At 39.5% G+C, this 18431-nt stretch overlaps 3 protein-coding genes across 3 annotated transcripts; all 3 read left to right on the forward strand.

Annotated features, from left to right (window-relative positions):
* The first annotated feature begins 1110 nt into the window (after positions 1-1110).
* Positions 1111-3473, forward strand: LOC132859910 (uncharacterized). The gene is made up of 3 exons (XM_060890883.1): positions 1111-1194; positions 1387-2028; positions 2161-3473. The coding sequence occupies exons 2-3, from the start codon at positions 1747-1749 to the stop codon at positions 2812-2814; spliced, it is 936 nt and encodes a 311-aa protein (XP_060746866.1). The 5' UTR covers positions 1111-1194; positions 1387-1746; the 3' UTR covers positions 2815-3473.
* A 1838-nt stretch (positions 3474-5311) lies between these two features.
* On the forward strand, positions 5312-9368 carry pus1 (pseudouridine synthase 1). Its single transcript, XM_060890735.1, has 6 exons — positions 5312-5542; positions 5628-5824; positions 7295-7432; positions 7945-8047; positions 8132-8817; positions 9261-9368. The coding sequence occupies exons 1-6, from the start codon at positions 5473-5475 to the stop codon at positions 9291-9293; spliced, it is 1227 nt and encodes a 408-aa protein (XP_060746718.1). The 5' UTR covers positions 5312-5472; the 3' UTR covers positions 9294-9368.
* A 2292-nt stretch (positions 9369-11660) lies between these two features.
* noc4l (nucleolar complex associated 4 homolog) lies at positions 11661-17384 on the forward strand. Its single transcript, XM_060890650.1, has 15 exons — positions 11661-11882; positions 11968-12088; positions 13385-13491; positions 13596-13703; positions 13894-14043; positions 14395-14497; positions 14608-14642; positions 14749-14799; positions 14895-15006; positions 15311-15371; positions 15478-15588; positions 15682-15845; positions 15943-16025; positions 16407-16520; positions 16609-17384. The coding sequence occupies exons 1-15, from the start codon at positions 11733-11735 to the stop codon at positions 16723-16725; spliced, it is 1587 nt and encodes a 528-aa protein (XP_060746633.1). The 5' UTR covers positions 11661-11732; the 3' UTR covers positions 16726-17384.
* Positions 17385-18431: the final 1047 nt, after the last annotated feature.

Raw genomic sequence — 18431 nt, forward strand, 5'->3', positions numbered from 1 at the left:
GATGTTTTGATGTTTGTGCCTGTTTTTTTTTTGTTTTTTTTTTTTCCATCTCATCGTTTGTGACCTTTTCGGACGCGTGATGAAGGACAGGCTTTTTGTGACAGTGTGTAAGTGTGTTTGAATTGCATTGTGTGTAAAAAGGGTGTATGATGGATAGTATATAACACACTAGTTCTCGACTTCTTTTTTTTTTTTTTTTGTATTAGTCAAGGATGTTTTATAATTGATGCTTCACAGTAGATAACAATAAGAAGGCCAGTTACAGTATGAACCAAACAACCATTTATTCCTGCATTCCAACATTTCCACAGATGCTGGGGTGGTTTGGAGATATTTTTCTACTCTATGCTGATATTTTGTTTCTATTCTTAAATCAGTAAATACACATCCTATTGAGTTAATACTAATTCATCAAATGTTAAATCAATTTAACGTTGTGTGCTGAGTCTTTATCTCCCGTCGCTGCTGATGCCACGCTGACACTGAATTACACCAATTCTGTGCATTCTCAAGAAAACTTTGGATTGTTTGCTTCTCTACTCCGCATATGTACCACAGAGGTGACATACTTTACCCTGAACTTTACCCCTAAGCACCACTTGTAAATAAAGTTTGTAAATTAAGTTATTGCACCAAATGTGTAAATACGACATGCGAACGCATGAAGACGTGCTTTTTTTTTTTCCCCTCTCAACCCACCAAAGAGAGTAATACTAAATCTCCTCCAAGTGGTCACTAAACCTCTTTCCACTCTGTAGTAAGTTATGGAAATGTGCACACTGTTTCCATGTCAATAATTTTTTTTTTGCTTTGAAGGGTACAATAAATAAATAACTTTAAAATGTTTCTGTGTTGCGTTTGTGTTTCTTCTGTGGTTTTTAATCCAACGTATATGTCAAAATGTCAGACAGGAAACAGCACATCTTCAGAAAGACTTGTAGTTAATAGGTGATTTAACCTACCAACAGATGTAACCCGTCTAAGATAGCGAGTTTTAAATGGTTTCACTTAAGTAGGAACATGGCTCAGTATTTTTTTGCCATAGAATTAGCAAATACAGAAAATGTACTACTAATATGTGCACAGCTATCAGCAATAACATTACAAACACTGTAATGTCTGGACGTGGAAGAGGACGAGCAAGGGGCCCAGGGAGAAGACCAGCTCCAGTGAGAGATGCAGGGCCAGGGAGAGGTGCAGTGAGAGGTGCAGTGAGAGGTGCAGGACCAGGGAGAGGTGCAGTGAGAGGTGCAGTGAGAGGTGCAGTAGGAGGTGCAGGTGCAGTAAGAGGTGCAGTGAGAGGTGCAGTAGGAGGTGCAGGTGCAGTGAGAGGTGCAGTGAGAGGTGCAGTAGGAGGTGCAGGTGCAGTAAGAGGTGCAGTGAGAGGTGCAGTGAGAGGTGCAGTAGGAGGTGCAGGTGCAGGAAGAGGAGCAGACCCAAGGAGAGGGCAAGGTAGAGGTGTAAGAATGCGTGGTGGTGGCATTCCAAGGGCTGCAAGAACAGTAGTCAGTGATGAAATTCGTGCCACTATCATTGACCATGTAATCAACCATGGTCTCTCACTAAGAGAGGCTGGTGAAAGAGTCCAACCCAATTTGAGGCGGTCAACGGTTGCCTCCATTATTCGCATCTTTCAACAAACCAACAGGTAAGTATTGCATTTTACATGGATTGTTTCTATTCTCACTTGACATGTCAATAAGGTCATACAGTAATGCATATGTTGATTTTTTTCCCCTCTAAAGAATGCAACGTCTTCCACCCTCTGGGGGAAGAGGAAAGCTCCTCAATAATGATCAAGAGCTTGCCATTGTAGAAATGGTTGTTGCAAATAATGCAATAAAACTGCATGAAATTAAAACTAGAATTGTGGAGGACCATGAGATATTTGGCAATATAGAAAGCATCAGCCTCACAACCATTACACGGACACTGTCCAAACACAGAGTGCGGATGAAGCAGCTCTACACTGTTCCCTTTGAGAGGAACAGTGAGAGAGTCAAGGAGCTACGACGACAATATGTCCAGGTATAGTGTATATTCAATTCAATGTCCAGTTCTATAAGCTTTGCACTTTGCAAGTAGGTAACCTACACAGTAATAGGTTACAGTACAGTACGGTATACAGTAATGACATGATATACATAAACTTTGTTTCAGAGAGTTATGGAATTGAAGGCCAACCAGGCCCTTCATGAATTCATTTACATAGATGAGGCAGGATTCAATCTATCCAAAAGGCGTCGACGTGGACGAAATATAATTGGAAAAAGGGCCACAGTTGATGTGCCAGGACAGAGAGGGGCAAACATTACCATGTGTGCAGCAATGGCAAATGCAGGATTACTCCTTCACAGATGTCAGGTTGGACCCTATAATACCGAGCGCCTCCTTGCCTTTCTCAATGATCTCCACCTGCGCCTGGTACCAGAGCAGGATCAGGAGGGTGAAAGCATGAGGACCTTTGTAATTACCTGGGACAATGTTGCTTTCCATCATTCGCAAGCAATAACAGCATGGTTTGAAGTCCACCCAAGACTGGTAAGTCTCTTCCTTCCACCCTATTCACCTTTCCTCAACCCCATAGAGGAGTTCTTTTCTGCATGGAGGTGGAAGGTTTATGACCATCAGCCACATGACCAGATGTCCCTCCTTGAAGCCATGGATGCTGGCTGCAGGGACATCACAGTTCAAGATTGCCAAGGGTGGATCCGACATACCAAGCGGTTTTATCCCAGGTGCATCGCCTTGGATGATATCAGATGTGATGTTGACGAAAACATGTGGCCTAACCCTGAAGATCGCAGGGATTAGATACATTAATTTTGTGCTATTTTTAGTTCCCCCTTCTTATCTGGGCTTTTTGCTGTTTTGTTTTTTGTTTTGTTTTTTTGTTTTTCAGAATGCTCTTATATATGATATTTTGTTCACTGTAAGCAATACTGTAAAACCTTTTCTGTTCTATTATATTGTGTTTCTACTGTATCTCCTTTAGTAAACAGTAAAGAAAAAAATAACTGATTTGCTTTTTACTGGAATGCGTTTGAATGTGAACATTACTGTACATGTGGACATACAGTTCCCAACTAAGAAATTTTGTGTAAAAGGTGGATTGCATGTTACCTGAAACATAAAAGTCTATGCAGTTTTTCTAATGTCAACAATAGCCAGTATTTTGAAACCTGGTGTACTTTGATTGACTGCATATACATTGTGAAGTGAAAACAAGTGTTATTTTTTGACAGAATAATTTCATTTTGAGTCAGATTTCCAGTGTTTCGGTAAAGTTAGTGTGTGCAGAGAAAGATGTGTTCTGTTTTGAAATGGAGAGTTAGTATATATTTAACAAAATGTGTTTTTGAGAGGAAAATTATCAATTTGGCCAATTGTGTTTTGTAGGTGTAAGTCTGTGTTAAGAGTTTAGAAAAATTATCTTAAGTATAGGTAAGCGCTTGTTAGCGATTGAAAAAAACTGTAAAGCTGCCTGTGTAATATTGTGTAGGTCCACCTGTGCTATCAAAAAGTCAGCAGTTCTGACTTGTCAAGGCATGGACTCCACCGGACGTCTGAAGGTGTGCTGTGGAATCAGGCACCAAGACGATCACAGCAGATCCTTTAAAACTTGTAAGTTGTGAGGTGGTGCCTCTATGGATTGGACATATTTGCCCAGTGTATCATCACACAGATGGTTGACAAGATTGAGGTCTGGGAAATATGAAGGCCAAATCAACACCCTGAGCTCTGTCATGTTCCTCAAACCATTCTGGAGGTTTTTGTAGTGTGGCAGGGCTTTGAGGAATTCTATTGACATGAGGTGTAATTTGTCTGCAATGATGTTTAGGTGGTACACTACGTGTCAAAGAAACATACACGTGAACGCCAGGAGCCGAGGTTTCCCAGCAGAACACTCATTGCCTCCACCAGCTAGCTTTCTTCCCAAAGTGCATCCTGGTCTTATCTCTTCCCCCAGGGAATCGACACGCACACATGACGTAAAAGCAAATGTGACTCATCAGACCAGGTCAACTTCCTCCACTGCTCTCAAGGTCTGGTTCTGATGCTCACGTTCCCATTGTAGGTTCTTTCAGGCTTCCAACACACTGTTTAATATACAGTAGGTATACTGTATCTAACCCCATGGCAGGTTCCACCGTAACAACATAATCAACATTATTCACCTCACCTGTCAGTGGTTTTAATGTTAAAGCAGTGTTTATATTTAATTTATGTCTGGAAATTGGGTAACAGGGTTGTAGATACAATAAGACAATTGTCAGTCAATGTCACAATGAAATTGAAAATAAAGTGTGAATGTTTAATGTAATATATATGTGTGTGTGTGTGTTTGGGAAAAGGATAGAGAGATTAGGATCTGATAACACCAGGGGCGATTCTAGAATTTTCATTTTAGGGGGTCTCAGCCCCCAGGGTAGGGTTGTATACTACTAACCTTATTGTGTATATATATATATATATATATATATATATATATATATATATATATATATATATATAGGCATCATGATACACTAATGATTCATATATATAATTAAAATTATGTTTAATAATACAAAACAAAATAACTCCACATGATGTTTCTCTCTCTGTGCCATTTAGTGCTTTCAGACAATATGTGTGTCTTTAATCATTTCTGTGCATGGCTGCATATTTGTAATACCGAAATACACAATAATATGTTTTACATTTTAAAAGGTCAATTAAAATAAATCATGGTCGTTTTCTAAAGTATGTTTTCATGGGTGTTAATCGCTTCATTTTTGTTGGAAGAAAAAACAACTATCACACTGTGATAAGGGCTGAAGTTGAACGCAGCGAAGACGCATTGGATGAGAAACCGAACTGTGTATCGGTCCAGTAAACTGCAATTACAAGAACTGGACCGATGTAGATGTCATATCATAGCAATCCATCAATAAAAGCACACACACACACTTTGTACTCTCTGATGTTCGCTCTGCTCGGCGTCCCTGCGGATTGAAAAACGCGCTGAATCCATGCAGACTCAGTTCAGGGGAGGAGCCGGAACATGACGCAGCTTGTCGCCGCTTCAAATGCGTTTTTAAAGGGGACTGAAGCGATCAAAAAATAATTAATCAACTCATTTTTTAGGGGGGCTGAGCAGAAGTTCAGGGGGGATAAAGCCCCTGGGGAACACAGAGTATTGGTATTTATTTATTTATTCATTCATCCCACAAAATAAATACAGGTCAGTCAGTCAGGCCAAATACAAAAGCTATCCACTACGGGGATTTTTTTGTGTTCGGTACTGGCAACGCGAGTCTCTGAGTTCTCGCGATACTTTGCGATAGGTTAGAGTGCGCCGCTCCACGTGCGCGTTCATGGCTAAGAGGAAGGCGACACAAAATAGTCTTTTAAGCAAAAAAAAAAAAAGAGATAAAAGCTTAAAAATGAGCTTCTGATCCGTATTAAAGCGTTAAAGACAAAAGTGAGATGCTAAAATCCTGTCAGCTTGGCGGTGTTGTAATCAGTGAGCGTTTAAAAGCAGCTGTTCGACTCGAAGGTGAGTTTAAACGCTTAAAAACAATCAAAACGAGTTAAAGAGTTTCAGTCTTTAATCCTTTATGTGTTTAATGTTGTTTATACAGTCTGGTGTAGGATTAAACAGTTCAGGAAGATGTCTGAAACCCTTCAGAATCACAGCATCAAGCTGAAAAGAGCTCCAGAAAACAGTGAGGTGGAAAACGAGGCTAAGAAGCTAAAAACAGACGAGGAGAAAAGGTTCCCGAAGAGAAAAGTTGTCCTGCTTGTGGCCTATTCGGGCAAAGGATACTACGGGATGCAGGCATGTCTGTCTGTCTGTCTGTCTGTTTGTTTGTCTGTCTGTCTGTCTGTCTGATTAAAGGGGGAAAGTTACAAAGCTACTGCAGGCTAGAAATCGTCCTGTTGCGTCATAGGTTCATTTGCATATTCGTTTGCATATTCATTTGCATATATGTTTTCATTGTAGTGATGATTTGCATATAAAATACTAAAAATACGTCGAGCGAATTTGTTCGGAAGGTCATGAGTTCGAATCCCACGTCCAACCAGCCGTTAATGTTGGGCCCCTGAGCAAGGCCCTTAACCATCAATTACTCATTTACTTACACTACATTATCTCATTTTTTTATACAACTGAGCAATTGAGGGTTAAGGGCCTTGGTTCGAATCCCATTTGTCATGGGTTTGAATTCCACGTCCTCCAAGCCGCCACTGTTGGGCCCCTGGGCAAGGCCCTTAACCCTCAATTGCTCATTTACGTTTACAGCATTTAGCAGACGCCCTTATATCCAGAGCGACTTACATTATCTCATTTATTTTTTGTACAACTGAGCAATTGACGATTAAGGGCCTTGCTCAGGGGCCCAACAGTGGCAGTTTGGTGGACCTGGGATCGAACCCAGAACCTTCCGATTGGTAGCTCAACACCTTAACCACTAGGAAACCACACATTGAAAGAAATTGTAAGTCACTCTGGATAAGGGAGTCTGCTAAATCCTGTAAATGTAAAATAAATGTGATGCATATTTGAGCATATCGTCGCTGTCAGGCGGAATCCTCGTATCTCCAAAACCGTTATTTTTCAGGAAATTAAAAAAATGGATTGCAGTGGATTGTCTTGTGCTAAATCCCTGTCCTCAGACGAGCACCAGAACTAGCGGGGGTCAAGAATTTTTTCTCTTTGAGCCCAGTGTTTTGAAGACATTTACCTCAGAAGACGTGTTGATTCGTTGCGACTCTTCTTGAAGAGAAATATGCCGCGAAGCTCTCCCGCGGAGTGAGGAAGAGGTGGACAGTTGAAGTGTCCAATGGAGTTATGAGATTTGTGCTCAAGCTATTTTCTAGACTTTAGATTGGTTAATAACTTGTAAAAATAACAGACCCACGTGGGGACTGACCAATAGCATCGATATGTGAAAAAATATGAAATTGACCAAATTTGGACATACGAGGTTTCCGCCCGACAGCGACGATATGTTGTACCTAATAAGAGTTTTGCTCTCATTGTCAAGTCTGTTATGACTCTGGTGAAATCTACATAGAAATGTACAGACTTGTGCATCTGGAAGCAAATGTACGTGTCCGCTGAATAATAGTGAACAAAAGAAATGACCTCAGTCCTCCATGTTAAACTGTTATCGATGACCCAAAATGTAAAACGTCGTTAACGCCGATCAGAAAGTCACCAAATCTAGTTTCAGTAACAAGGCTGATATTGATTTTTACATCTGTTTATTTAAACATTGATTGACTATTGATCTGTTTTTATTAGAGGAATCCTGGAAATTCTCAGTTTAAAACTATTGAAGATGACCTGGTCACAGCTCTCATCAAAGCTGGGTGTATTCCTGAAAATCACGGAGATGATATGAAGAAGATGTCTTTCCAGAGATGTGCCAGGACTGACAAGGTTAGACCAAGAAAAGACAAAAAAAAACGTACAATATAAGCACCATTTCAAGACCGTACCTGAAGCTGTATCTACTCTTATTCAAGATATCATGATGTGTAAGGAGCTATTTATTCGATATTGGTGGAAGGAGTCTCTAGTATTATTATTTAGGAGTCAGTATGTTTTTCTGCCGAAAAAGTCATCAGCGTGTATGTACACATGGATTCTTGGAATCACTTTAATAGTGGTGAAAGGAATAAAACTTTTTGGTTATGAATAAAATGATGATGAGCTTTGAGGTGGAAACAGTAACCTTGCTGTATCACATCATCCTGTTGTTACAGTGGCGGGAAAAAAAACCCATCATTGCTCAATGTGTTTTATTCTGTGGATAATAAAAGCCTGCTCTAATGATCGTGTCATCTTCTGTAGTTCGCGTCAGTACTGTACGTTATTGTGCGTGTATAATATTGTGTGTGTCATTATCATAGCTTTATTTCTGACACTGATCTCTTCTGATTATTTTACAGGGTGTTTCTGCAGCCGGCCAGGTCGTATCTCTAAAGCTCTGGCTGATCGAGAACATTCTGGAAAAGATCAACACTCACCTTCCGCCACAGATTAGAGTTTTACGTGAGACTTTAGTTCGAATATTTTTTAGTCTTAACTTAATGTAAGCTGCGAATTCTCGATTTAACACAAATCCTCCTCTGACAGGTTTAAAGAGAGTCACAGGTGGATTTAACTCCAAAAACAACTGTGATGCCAGGACCTACTCCTACATGCTTCCCACTATCGCGTTCTCTCCAAAAGACTCTGACCAAGAGGACACGTCATTCCGGTTGGACCCCGAGACACTTCAGAAGGTTAACAAGCTCTTTGCTCTCTACAAAGGCACCCACAATTTTCACAACTTCACGTCACAGAAGGGTCCCCGGGACCCGAGTGCTAAGCGCTACATCACGCAAATGTCCTGTGGAGAACCGTTTGTCAGGCAGAAGGCAGAGTTTGCCGTGATCACAGTGCGAGGCCAGAGCTTCATGATGCACCAGATCCGGAAGATGATCGGATTGGTGATCGCTGTAGTGAAGGGATACGCACAAGAGGAGATCATCGAAAGGAGCTGGGGTGAAGAGAAGGTCGATGTGCCTAAGGCTCCTGGGCTCGGCCTCGTGTTGGAGCGCGTGCACTTTGATCGGTACAACAAGCGCTTCGGAGGAGACGGTCTTCACGAGACCTTGGAGTGGGAGCATGAAGAGGACATTATAGCTGCCTTCAAGGAAGAGCACATTTACCCGAGTATAGTGGAGACAGAGTGTCAGGAGAAGTCGATGATCAGCTGGATGAGTACGCTGCCCATTCACGACTTTACTGCCACAGCAACCGGCAAGCAAGATAACAAGGTATGTAAATGTGCATTTCAAGATTTGTATGAGTGTAAAGTCATTATGTTTTATTCTTTAGACAGTTTTAAGAACATTTTAAAGTCTGTGTAAAAACTTATTTAAATAACATTTAATGTGTTAGCATTACATGTTTGTTCATAATTATTATATATATATATATATATATATATATATATATATATATATATAGATAGATAGATAGATAGATAGATAGATAGATAGATATAGATATAGATATAGATATAGATATATATATATATATATATATAGATATATAGATTCTAAAACAAAAAAAAAAAGAGGTGACTTACTTTCTCAGAAATCAGGGACCTTGATATAACTGACCTGCATGAATATATGTGGGATTTTTTTTAATTTTTTTTTTTTTAATTTTTTTTTTTAATTAAAAAGGTGACTATTTTGTATTCTTTTTTCCACAGGATGAAGAGGATGCTGGAAATGCGTCAGACTGAGACATTTGAAAACCTTTGCGCTTTGTTTTCCTTTTTTTTTTTTTTTTTTTTTTTTTTTACTTTTCAATATTTTTTTTTTTTTTGTTTTTTTTTTTTTTTTACTTTATTTGCAGGTTTTGTTTATATTTTATGTTGTGATATATCTATTATGAAATGTATATATTAAATATTAAATTTGAATTTTGACCTCATTGACCTGATTTTCACATTGCCACCAATTTGTAGTGTCATCCAAGATATTTGCACACTTTAGCTATCAAAACAGTGGTGACACCCATTTGGGTTAGGGACGTTTTGTTTTGGTGATTTCAAATGTCATGCGCCCCACCTTTAAAGTTACTGCACAGTTACTGAGATGTTCAAATTGTTTAAATGTTACAAGAAAATAAGGGAATATTCTCTGAATCAATGCAAAAACATAAGACATTCTACATAAAGAAATCTGATGGAAAACCAAACAGGATGTTATTAAAAAATAATAAAATCTCTTGCTGTAAGTTTCAATAATCTTGTGGTTAGTTATTTGATCGATTACCTCAAAGTCCTCTGTGGAATTTTGTTTTGTTTTTCACTCTGAATAAAAAATGTGCAAAAAAAAAATGCAAGAAAGAATAAAATCATTTAGAATAAATAGATCATTAAAGAGAGAGCTATGGTTTTCATAAGAAATAGTTTGAGACTCTCCTGTAATGAAAGGGCATCGTACAAAGACAATTCCATATTAACAATACAGAAAAATACAGAAGGTCTCATTTATATATTTCCATTTAGGAATATGATCCACTATAAGGACCAGCCTGCACTTTTTTTTTGTGCTTCAACAAGCCTTAGATGCCCATGATTCTGTCTCTTCACCCATTTTTCCTTCTTCCAAATACATCAACTTTGAGAACTGACTTCACTCGCTGCTTAATATATCCCACCCCTTGACGGGTGCTTTTGTTATGAGATAATATTATTCACATCACCTGTCATTGGTTTTAACGTTATGGTGGATCGGTATAAATCTTACGATCTGCTCTAGGCCTCACATTTGTGTTGTTCTTGCATGTGGTAGCCTAGTGGTTAAGATGTTGTTCTACCAATCGGAAGGTTGTGAGTTTGATTCAAGTCAAGTCACTTTTATTGTCACATCACCACAGCACATGTGCCTTAGTGAGTGAAATTCTTAAGAGCAAACTCCAGAAATTGCAGAAACAATTTAAACATACAGATAATGAATTGACAGGTGAGAATGTGCAATTTGCTCATACATATATTCAGTACAATATGTGTGTACAATATCAGGGTTCCCACGCGTCCTGGAAATCCTGGAAAATTAATGACCAATGTTCCAGTCCTGGAAAACACATGGAAAATGAGAGAAAACATAAATTGTCCTGGAAAAAATCTTGTTGTCCTGGAAATTATTATTTTTAAATGTTCTTGATCATTTAAAGAACAGTTTACAACTGGTCGAAACAATTAACGCTAGTAACAGAAAGCACTCTGTTCAGGGACGGCGAGTTTTGACGGGTTTTTTGTTATGCTGTTTAATATCGCTGTGACGGATGACGCTGTCTTGTGTTGGTGGTTTCAGGTGCTACAGTAGGAATGGTTTAAGTGCTCGAATGTTTTCAGCAAATGGTGACGGGTAAGCAGGTTATATTAACCTTGTTAATCTGAATATCATGTGCAAGGGGAATGCACAGCAAACTAAAGCATGCATGACGGCATTGGCCTGAGAAAGGAAAGGGTATTAATATGTGCGGTCTTTTTATTTTATAATTGTTGAAATTTCATTCACATGACAAATTGTCTTTAAAAGTATAGTTAAGTAATAGCCATAAAGTGTACGTTGTTTTTAAGACTTCTGGAGAGAAGAACATATTACTTTAGGCCGTGAATCTGTGAGCCTTGTCTTTTTTTGCTAAATTTGAAATGTCCTGGAAAAGTCCTGGAAAATGATCTCTGAAAAAGAGTGGGAACCCTGAATATGTACAATTAACAAACAGATAATGAAATCAACAGGTGAAAATGTGCAATATGCTCATAAATGAAAATAAAATGCTCATAATAAATGAAAATAGGGAAAATGTGCAATATTCCTAGGTCCACCAAGCTGCCACTAATGATCGGAAGGTCATGAGTTCGAATCCCAGGTCCACCAAGCTGCCACTGTTGAGCACCTGAGCAAGGCCATTAACCCTCAATTGTTCAGTTTTATAAATAAATAAATAAATCACTCTGGATATAAGGGCGTGTGGTAAATGCTGGAGATGTAAATGTTGTTCACCACCATAACTTTTTGCTTGTTGTAGTTCCTGAGCTTTTGTTCATGTGGATGTTAATGCAGTGTTTATTAACGTCTGAGCGCATCATGTCCTCCGACCGCACGAGGGCGCTGTGTGCACCTTGAAGCTCGGCGCGTGTTTCTTCCACAGCGACAGAGCAGACAACATGGCGGCGTCCAGGAGGCGCAACGTGAAGAAAAGCGACGCAGAAAACAGTCAGATTTCATTTAAACAGGTCATAAACACTAAAACAGAGCTCGTATTACAAAGCAGGAAACACGCGAACAGTGTGTTCGATCTGCTGGAGTACTTACAGGTAACGTTAGCATGGTTTTCTAGGAGTTTTTAAGTCTGTTCTGTTGGTATAAGGCTCACATTCTGTTATTCTTTTTAACTTGCAGTCTGAAAAAGAGAAAGAAGTCGTTTTTGCAGTCAACGCCTGTCAGAATTTATTCTGCGAGTTATTAGAGAGAGGAGAGCTTTATGTTGGTCAGCTGCCGAAAGAAGAAGAGATTCTCCAAGGTAAAGTGTAGCTGTAGATTACAGAATAACAATAATCTTATTACAGATTATTACATTTACATGTACAGCATTTAGCACTTCAATTTATACAATTGAGCAATCAAATGTTAAGGGCCTTGCTCAGGGGCCCAGCAGTGACAGTTTGGTGGACATGGGTTTTGAACTCATGACTTTCTGATCATTAGTGGAAGCTTGGTGGACCTGGGGTTCGAAACTCATGACCTTCCGATCATTAGTGGCAGCTTGGTGGACCTGGGGTTCGAACTCATGACCTTCCGATCATTAGTGGCAGCTTGGTGGACCTGGGGTTCGAACTCATGACCTTCCGATCATTAGTGGCAGCTTGGTGGACCTGGGATTCGAACTCATGACCTTCCGATCATTAGTGGCAGCTTGGTGGACATGGGGTTCAAACCCACGACTTTCCGATCAGACGTCCAACACCTTAACCACTAGCGCTGTTTTAAGTTACTGCTGTTCTGAGTATTTGGACAAAACCCATTGTCTCTGATGCAAGAGGCCAAAGCATCATCCAATAGTCCACCAGGATTGTGGCGATGACCTGCAACGATTAGGGCTGATAGCAACAATTCTGGGCTACTCTTAGCAGAGGATGGTTTCGATCCATCGACCTCTGGGTTATGGGCCCAGCACGCTTAAGTGCACCCCAGAGGGGACTCAAGCCCACAATTCCTGGCTTAGGAGACCAATGCCTTATCCATTAGGCCACCATCCCTGAGTAGCAAGCACACACATGCTATGATTTATTTATTTAAAACCCACACAAGGTTGTCAGGATATTGCAAATACACAAATCCTAACCCATGTACACAGTCATAGCAGTGGCAGTGCTGTGAATAATAAACCACCTGGTTATTAGTGGTGTAGTAATATAGTGGTGTAGTAATGTACCATTAAGACTGACCAGTTGATGGTTAAAGCAGTTGTTTTGGTCAAGGGCCCAACAGGTGACAGCTTATTTGTGCTGACAATTTTAATCTCAAGACCTTCTGATTAAACCCAAAGCCTTAACCACTTCTATGCGCCATGATGTACAGAATAGCAAAAAGTAATTTGCTCTGTGATGCAGAAGGTCATGCACATATTCTTATGTCACACACAGGATAGTTCCCAGGATTAAAAAAAACTAAACTGATCCATCCAACATACTGGTAATCCTATACTTTGAGCACTGGTTTAGTGTATATCTGCATGCACTGTACGGTCTCACTCATATCTAAAGATCTATGTACTTATATTTATATTAACATTTTTTTATTGCCTTTACCTCACCAGGTGAGCGAGATGCAGATGAAAAGTACCACATATTTATAAGGCACCGTTACAATAGCTGTGTGGAGCTTCTGCTGGAGAACATCGGCCATGAATCTTACCAAGTAAAGGTGAGTCAGTGACTTTTTTAAATATTAATAAACCCTAGCTAATGTACAGTAATCACTTCAGTGTCTTGTACATCCTGGTCATTGTGTTGTGTTTGTGCTGGTAGGAGAGTGCACTCTGTGCCTTAATGAAGTTCGCGGCAGCCGAGGGGAAGCACCCTCTGCAGAAACAGGACTGGAGTCAGCATTACAATTTTCCCAGAGAGCTTATATCCGTGAGTCTACTTACATCTTTACCCCGGATTTAAATTCATCCGCATTACATTGATATAAAAACAGTAAGCGCTGATTATACGATTGTCTTAGTATATCTGTGCTTATGAATTATTATTCTTTACCCTACACACTGTCAGATGAATTTGAGCTACATGCAGTGTTAACTTTTGAGTGTGTGTTTGTCTGCAGGGTCTGGTGTGGGTTCTGCTCTCAGAGAAAAAGGACATGGCTCTGCTTATCTCCAGGTTTCAGGAGTTTTTAGAAATGGACGATGTGCGCTACTATGTCATGAATTCGGTGCGAGACAATATACATAGAGTGATGGACCGAAACAAACGGGTGTGTATGTAGAGTTGGAGGAAGAAATGTTCATAGACTTTGTAGACATGCTTTCTTCCCCTTTTTGTTTACCTTTTTTAAGCTTTAGTTAATTTCATTTATTTTATTTGTAGATTTTTCTTTTTCTTACTTTCTTTCTTTCTTTCTTTCTTTCTTTCTTTCTTTCTTTATTCCCTTTCTCCCTCCCTCTCTCTCTTTCTCCCTCCCTTTCTCTCTTGCTCTCTCTCTCACTCTCTCTTTCTCCCTCTCTCACTCTCTCTTTCTCCCTCCTCCCCCTATTTTTATATATATTTAAAAAAATACATATACTTTCTAAAGATTTTATTCTACTGATTTGTGTGGCTTTTGCAGGCCGAGATGCCAGTGTACCAAAACAATGTATTCACGATGCTCACGACCATCACCGTGCCAAGCCAGGGCACAGAAATCACCAACTTCCTGACCAAGCAGGAGGGTGAGTCCCACTTTTATGCATCAGTCCTTTATTGTAATGTGCTTTGTAATTTTTTATTTATTTATTATATATATATTTGTTAAACACTAACACCATTACTACCTTTTCAGCTAAATATGAAGACTGGAAGGCAGCTAAATTAAAAGTGAGTTAAAAAACTCGACTGATAACTGTGTAGTGTTTAAAGATGCACTAAGTGAAGGGTACAGAATAATTGATTTTTGTTTTTAAATTCCTCCTTCGTCACGCAGGAGCACAAGCGAGCGTTTGAGCTAATGTGGCTGACCTTCCTGAAGTACAAGGTAACAGTACAACTCTCATATCCAGACATGACACTTGGAATTCTGACCACCAGTAATCAAGGATGAATGTTTTATGGGGTTTTGTTTTCCTGCAGTTACCATTGAGCATGTATAAAAAGGTGCTGGTCATCCTGCATGACTCTATTCTGCCCCACATGGGTGACCCCACGCTGATGATCGACTTCCTGACTGCAGCGTATAACGTCGGTGAGTTCGTCCATCACGGACACGGATTTCGTTACGAATTGCGCAACACAAATGGTTCAGAATAGTAAGAAAAATTAGGCATATAATACATTTAGGAAGCCCTGTCTTCAAGATGGGATTAATAAATAAATATATGAATTCATCTTATTAGATTTTACAGTTAAAAAGGGTTTAATTACATTTAAATAATTGCTTCAAAAATAGAGAAGTGTAGTTTATAAAATATAGAAAAATCTAAATTGTAACAGAAACTGTAACAAAATTGTATTTTACTCACCATAATCGACTGCGTGTTGGACTTCAGGTGGTGCCATCAGTTTACTGGCTCTGAACGGCCTTTTCGTCCTCATCCACGAGCACAATCTGTAAGTAGGGGGGGTTGGAAGACTTCCGTATGCTTTGAAAAGTAGATTTCTGTAGTACTATGTGACAGAACTCGATCAGCCGAACTCTTATTTATATTTATAACAGAGATTATCCTGATTTTTACAAGAAGCTGTACAACCTGCTGGAGCCTTCTGTCTTCCATGTGAAGTACAGAGCACGATTCTTCCACCTAACCAACATCTTCCTGTCCTCAAGGTAAACCTTTACTCCTTCCAATAACACTTGAGATCTGTGTGCTCTGAAGTACAAGCTCACGTGTGTGGGTTTTGTCTTATTTTCTTTCCACAGCCATTTACCAGTTTACCTCGTAGCAGCGTTTATCAAGCGACTGTCTCGGCTCGCCCTGACCGCTCCTCCGACCGGCTTGCTCATAGTGCTGCCCTTTATTTGTAACCTGATTCGCAGACACCCATCGTGCAGAGTCCTCATCCACAGACCCAGTGCTGCTGAGGGTACGGCATTCACTTGAGGGCACAAATTATACAAGAAAAGGAAAATAACTTTATTAAAAAGTCTTTTTGAAAGTGTTTTTTTTTTTTTTCCCTTCAGAAATGTGTACAGATCCATATGTGATGGAGGAGGAGGACCCTGCCAAGTGCTATGCCCTGGAAAGCAGTCTGTGGGAAATTAAGGTAGGTATCATATGAATGAATGTAGTATTGATGTCTTTTGAGCTTAGTCTTTTTATTTTGGATAAAGAAGGCAGCATGACATCATGTTTTCTGGAGATAAAATAAAAAAAACGATGTGCAATTGTATGTTTTACTAATGCACAAGTTAAATAACGTCGCAGGAGAACATCCGGAATTCAAATCACATCTGTTTAAATCACAAAGATAATTGTGTCTTCGCAGTAACGATAAACTGTATTGAACCTTATGGGTGTCTGTTATAATTCGGTGCTTTAGTGTTCACTCTGGGTTTGTTTGTTTTTAATTTCATTCTCTTCATTTTTTAAAATTTCTCCTTGTTATTAAAAAAAACTAACAAAAAAAAAACCCAACTCCTTTTAGACACTGCAGAATCATTACCACCCAGATGTTTCTAAAGCAGCCAAAGCAATAAACAAAGCTCTACCTGAGCCCGAGGATGATATCAGCGAGCTGCTCGAACTGTCCACTTTTGAGGTGTGTACAAGAGTAATAACTTTTTTCTAAACGATGAGCTTGATTTCTGTTTTTGCTTATAAAAAAAATATTCTATTTGTTTCTGTAGCTGATGGAACGAGATCTGAAGAGCCAAAGCCAGTCTGTGCCACTTGAGTTCGATTCAGCCACCGGTTTGCTTCAGAGTCCCAGAGAAGTGCTGGGCCTCCATTTCTCTCTGGAGTAGCTGCTGATACTGTATAAGGATCTAATACCTTTTTTCTGTCTCTGCCTGATTATTTTATTGTTACTTTTTTTATTTGATAACTTTCCGATATTGATAAAGAAATACAGTCGATGGGAAAAAAATCCTAATTTGTGGCTGAATTCCACATAAAGGGGTACATTATTATATATAACTAAACATTATTGGTGTAAATACGTATGGTTTAACACTTTATTTAAGTAAGTGTTGTTAATATACAACATATGGGCTTCAAAATAGATGAACTGCTTTATAACAACACCATAATAATGAAACATTATTATTAATGTGATGACAAAACTATATAAATTTATTCATTTATATAGAGATTAAGAAGAGCCATGGAGGGTTTTTTTTTTTTATTTTTTATCATCTATGGCTATGAATAATATCAATGCAACAAGTTACCAAAATCATGGCCATAAATACCTTACAATGAGCAAAACGTGCTGTAAGTATGTTGTGGGAATGTCATCATCTATCTTTGGCCTTGACGTGATCTGATTTGGTGTGTTCCTGCATCATGCCAGTAGTTCATGGGACAGACTCCAGATTCACTGCAAACCTCACCATATAAAATAAAACAGTTCCTGAAAATGAAAGAAATACAGAAAACAGAAATAAACTTCACAATAACAAGGGGTTCAGTACCTATTAATGGAACGGCATTTTGCACGTTTTTTAAAACTAACTGGAAATGTTCAGGGTCGAATACTTATGCACAACACTAGACATCTCGCAGTCCGATCCTGTGCTCACAGTAGTCTAATTATGTTGGATTCTACTTAGACAAAAATGTATTAATTGCTGCTCCTCCTAGAGCTTTCGAGTTTTCTAAGCGATCCGAGTTCTGGTACTCACAGTACCGGGTCTCCATTTGCCCCCTTTCAACCAGAAAGGACCTGGTGCTGGTTCAAAGTTGGTTCCACTGGTGAGCCTTCTAAGAACCAGTTTGCCTTTCCATGGGCTAGAAGGCCATCACAGAGCCAAGTCTTATGTCACTATACAACATTATACAGCAACGTTGTAAGGATGTTGCTTTACTGTTAATGCTCATGGCTTTGCGAACCTACATTGGCATCCAAACTCGGCGAATCCTGATTAAAAATGATTTATAAATGGCACTAATGACGTTCTCTTTTGTCTTGTTGGTCACAGTAGCCCCGCCCCCAGCCCCTGACGCAAGCGGTTCTTAAGTCTAGACCAGAAATGGTTCTAACCCTAACCCTAACCCTGATTCCCTTTGGGTGTCGAAAAAGAAAGAACTGATTTTAAATTAGGCTCTGGCTCTGAACCAGCACTCAAACTGCCTCGGTGGAAAAGGGGCAAGAAGAGTGAGACATAGACACCCATTACAAACTTTAGAGGTTTATAACTCAGTCAGCTTCTTTAGGGTGATACTCTGGACAAAGGTTTAAAGTGCTGTACCGATAGCCCCGCCCACACAATATGCAAAATCAAAAAACATTCCACAACATTGACATGTGACGTATCAAAACACTCAGAACAATCAGGGGAACGTCTTCGCAGGTGTTCCGATGTCGTGACGTGACGTCAAATGCAGCCTCGCCCCCAAAAATACAAATTTTACCACAACATTAATATGTGACGTATCAAAACACTCAGCACAAGGAGGGGAATTGCGTCACGGGTATTCGGGTGACGTCACATGCTCGAATCCGTTCGCC

The sequence above is a fragment of the Tachysurus vachellii genome, chromosome 17, assembly GCF_030014155.1.
Source record: "Tachysurus vachellii isolate PV-2020 chromosome 17, HZAU_Pvac_v1, whole genome shotgun sequence".
Taxonomy (NCBI): domain Eukaryota; kingdom Metazoa; phylum Chordata; class Actinopteri; order Siluriformes; family Bagridae; genus Tachysurus; species Tachysurus vachellii.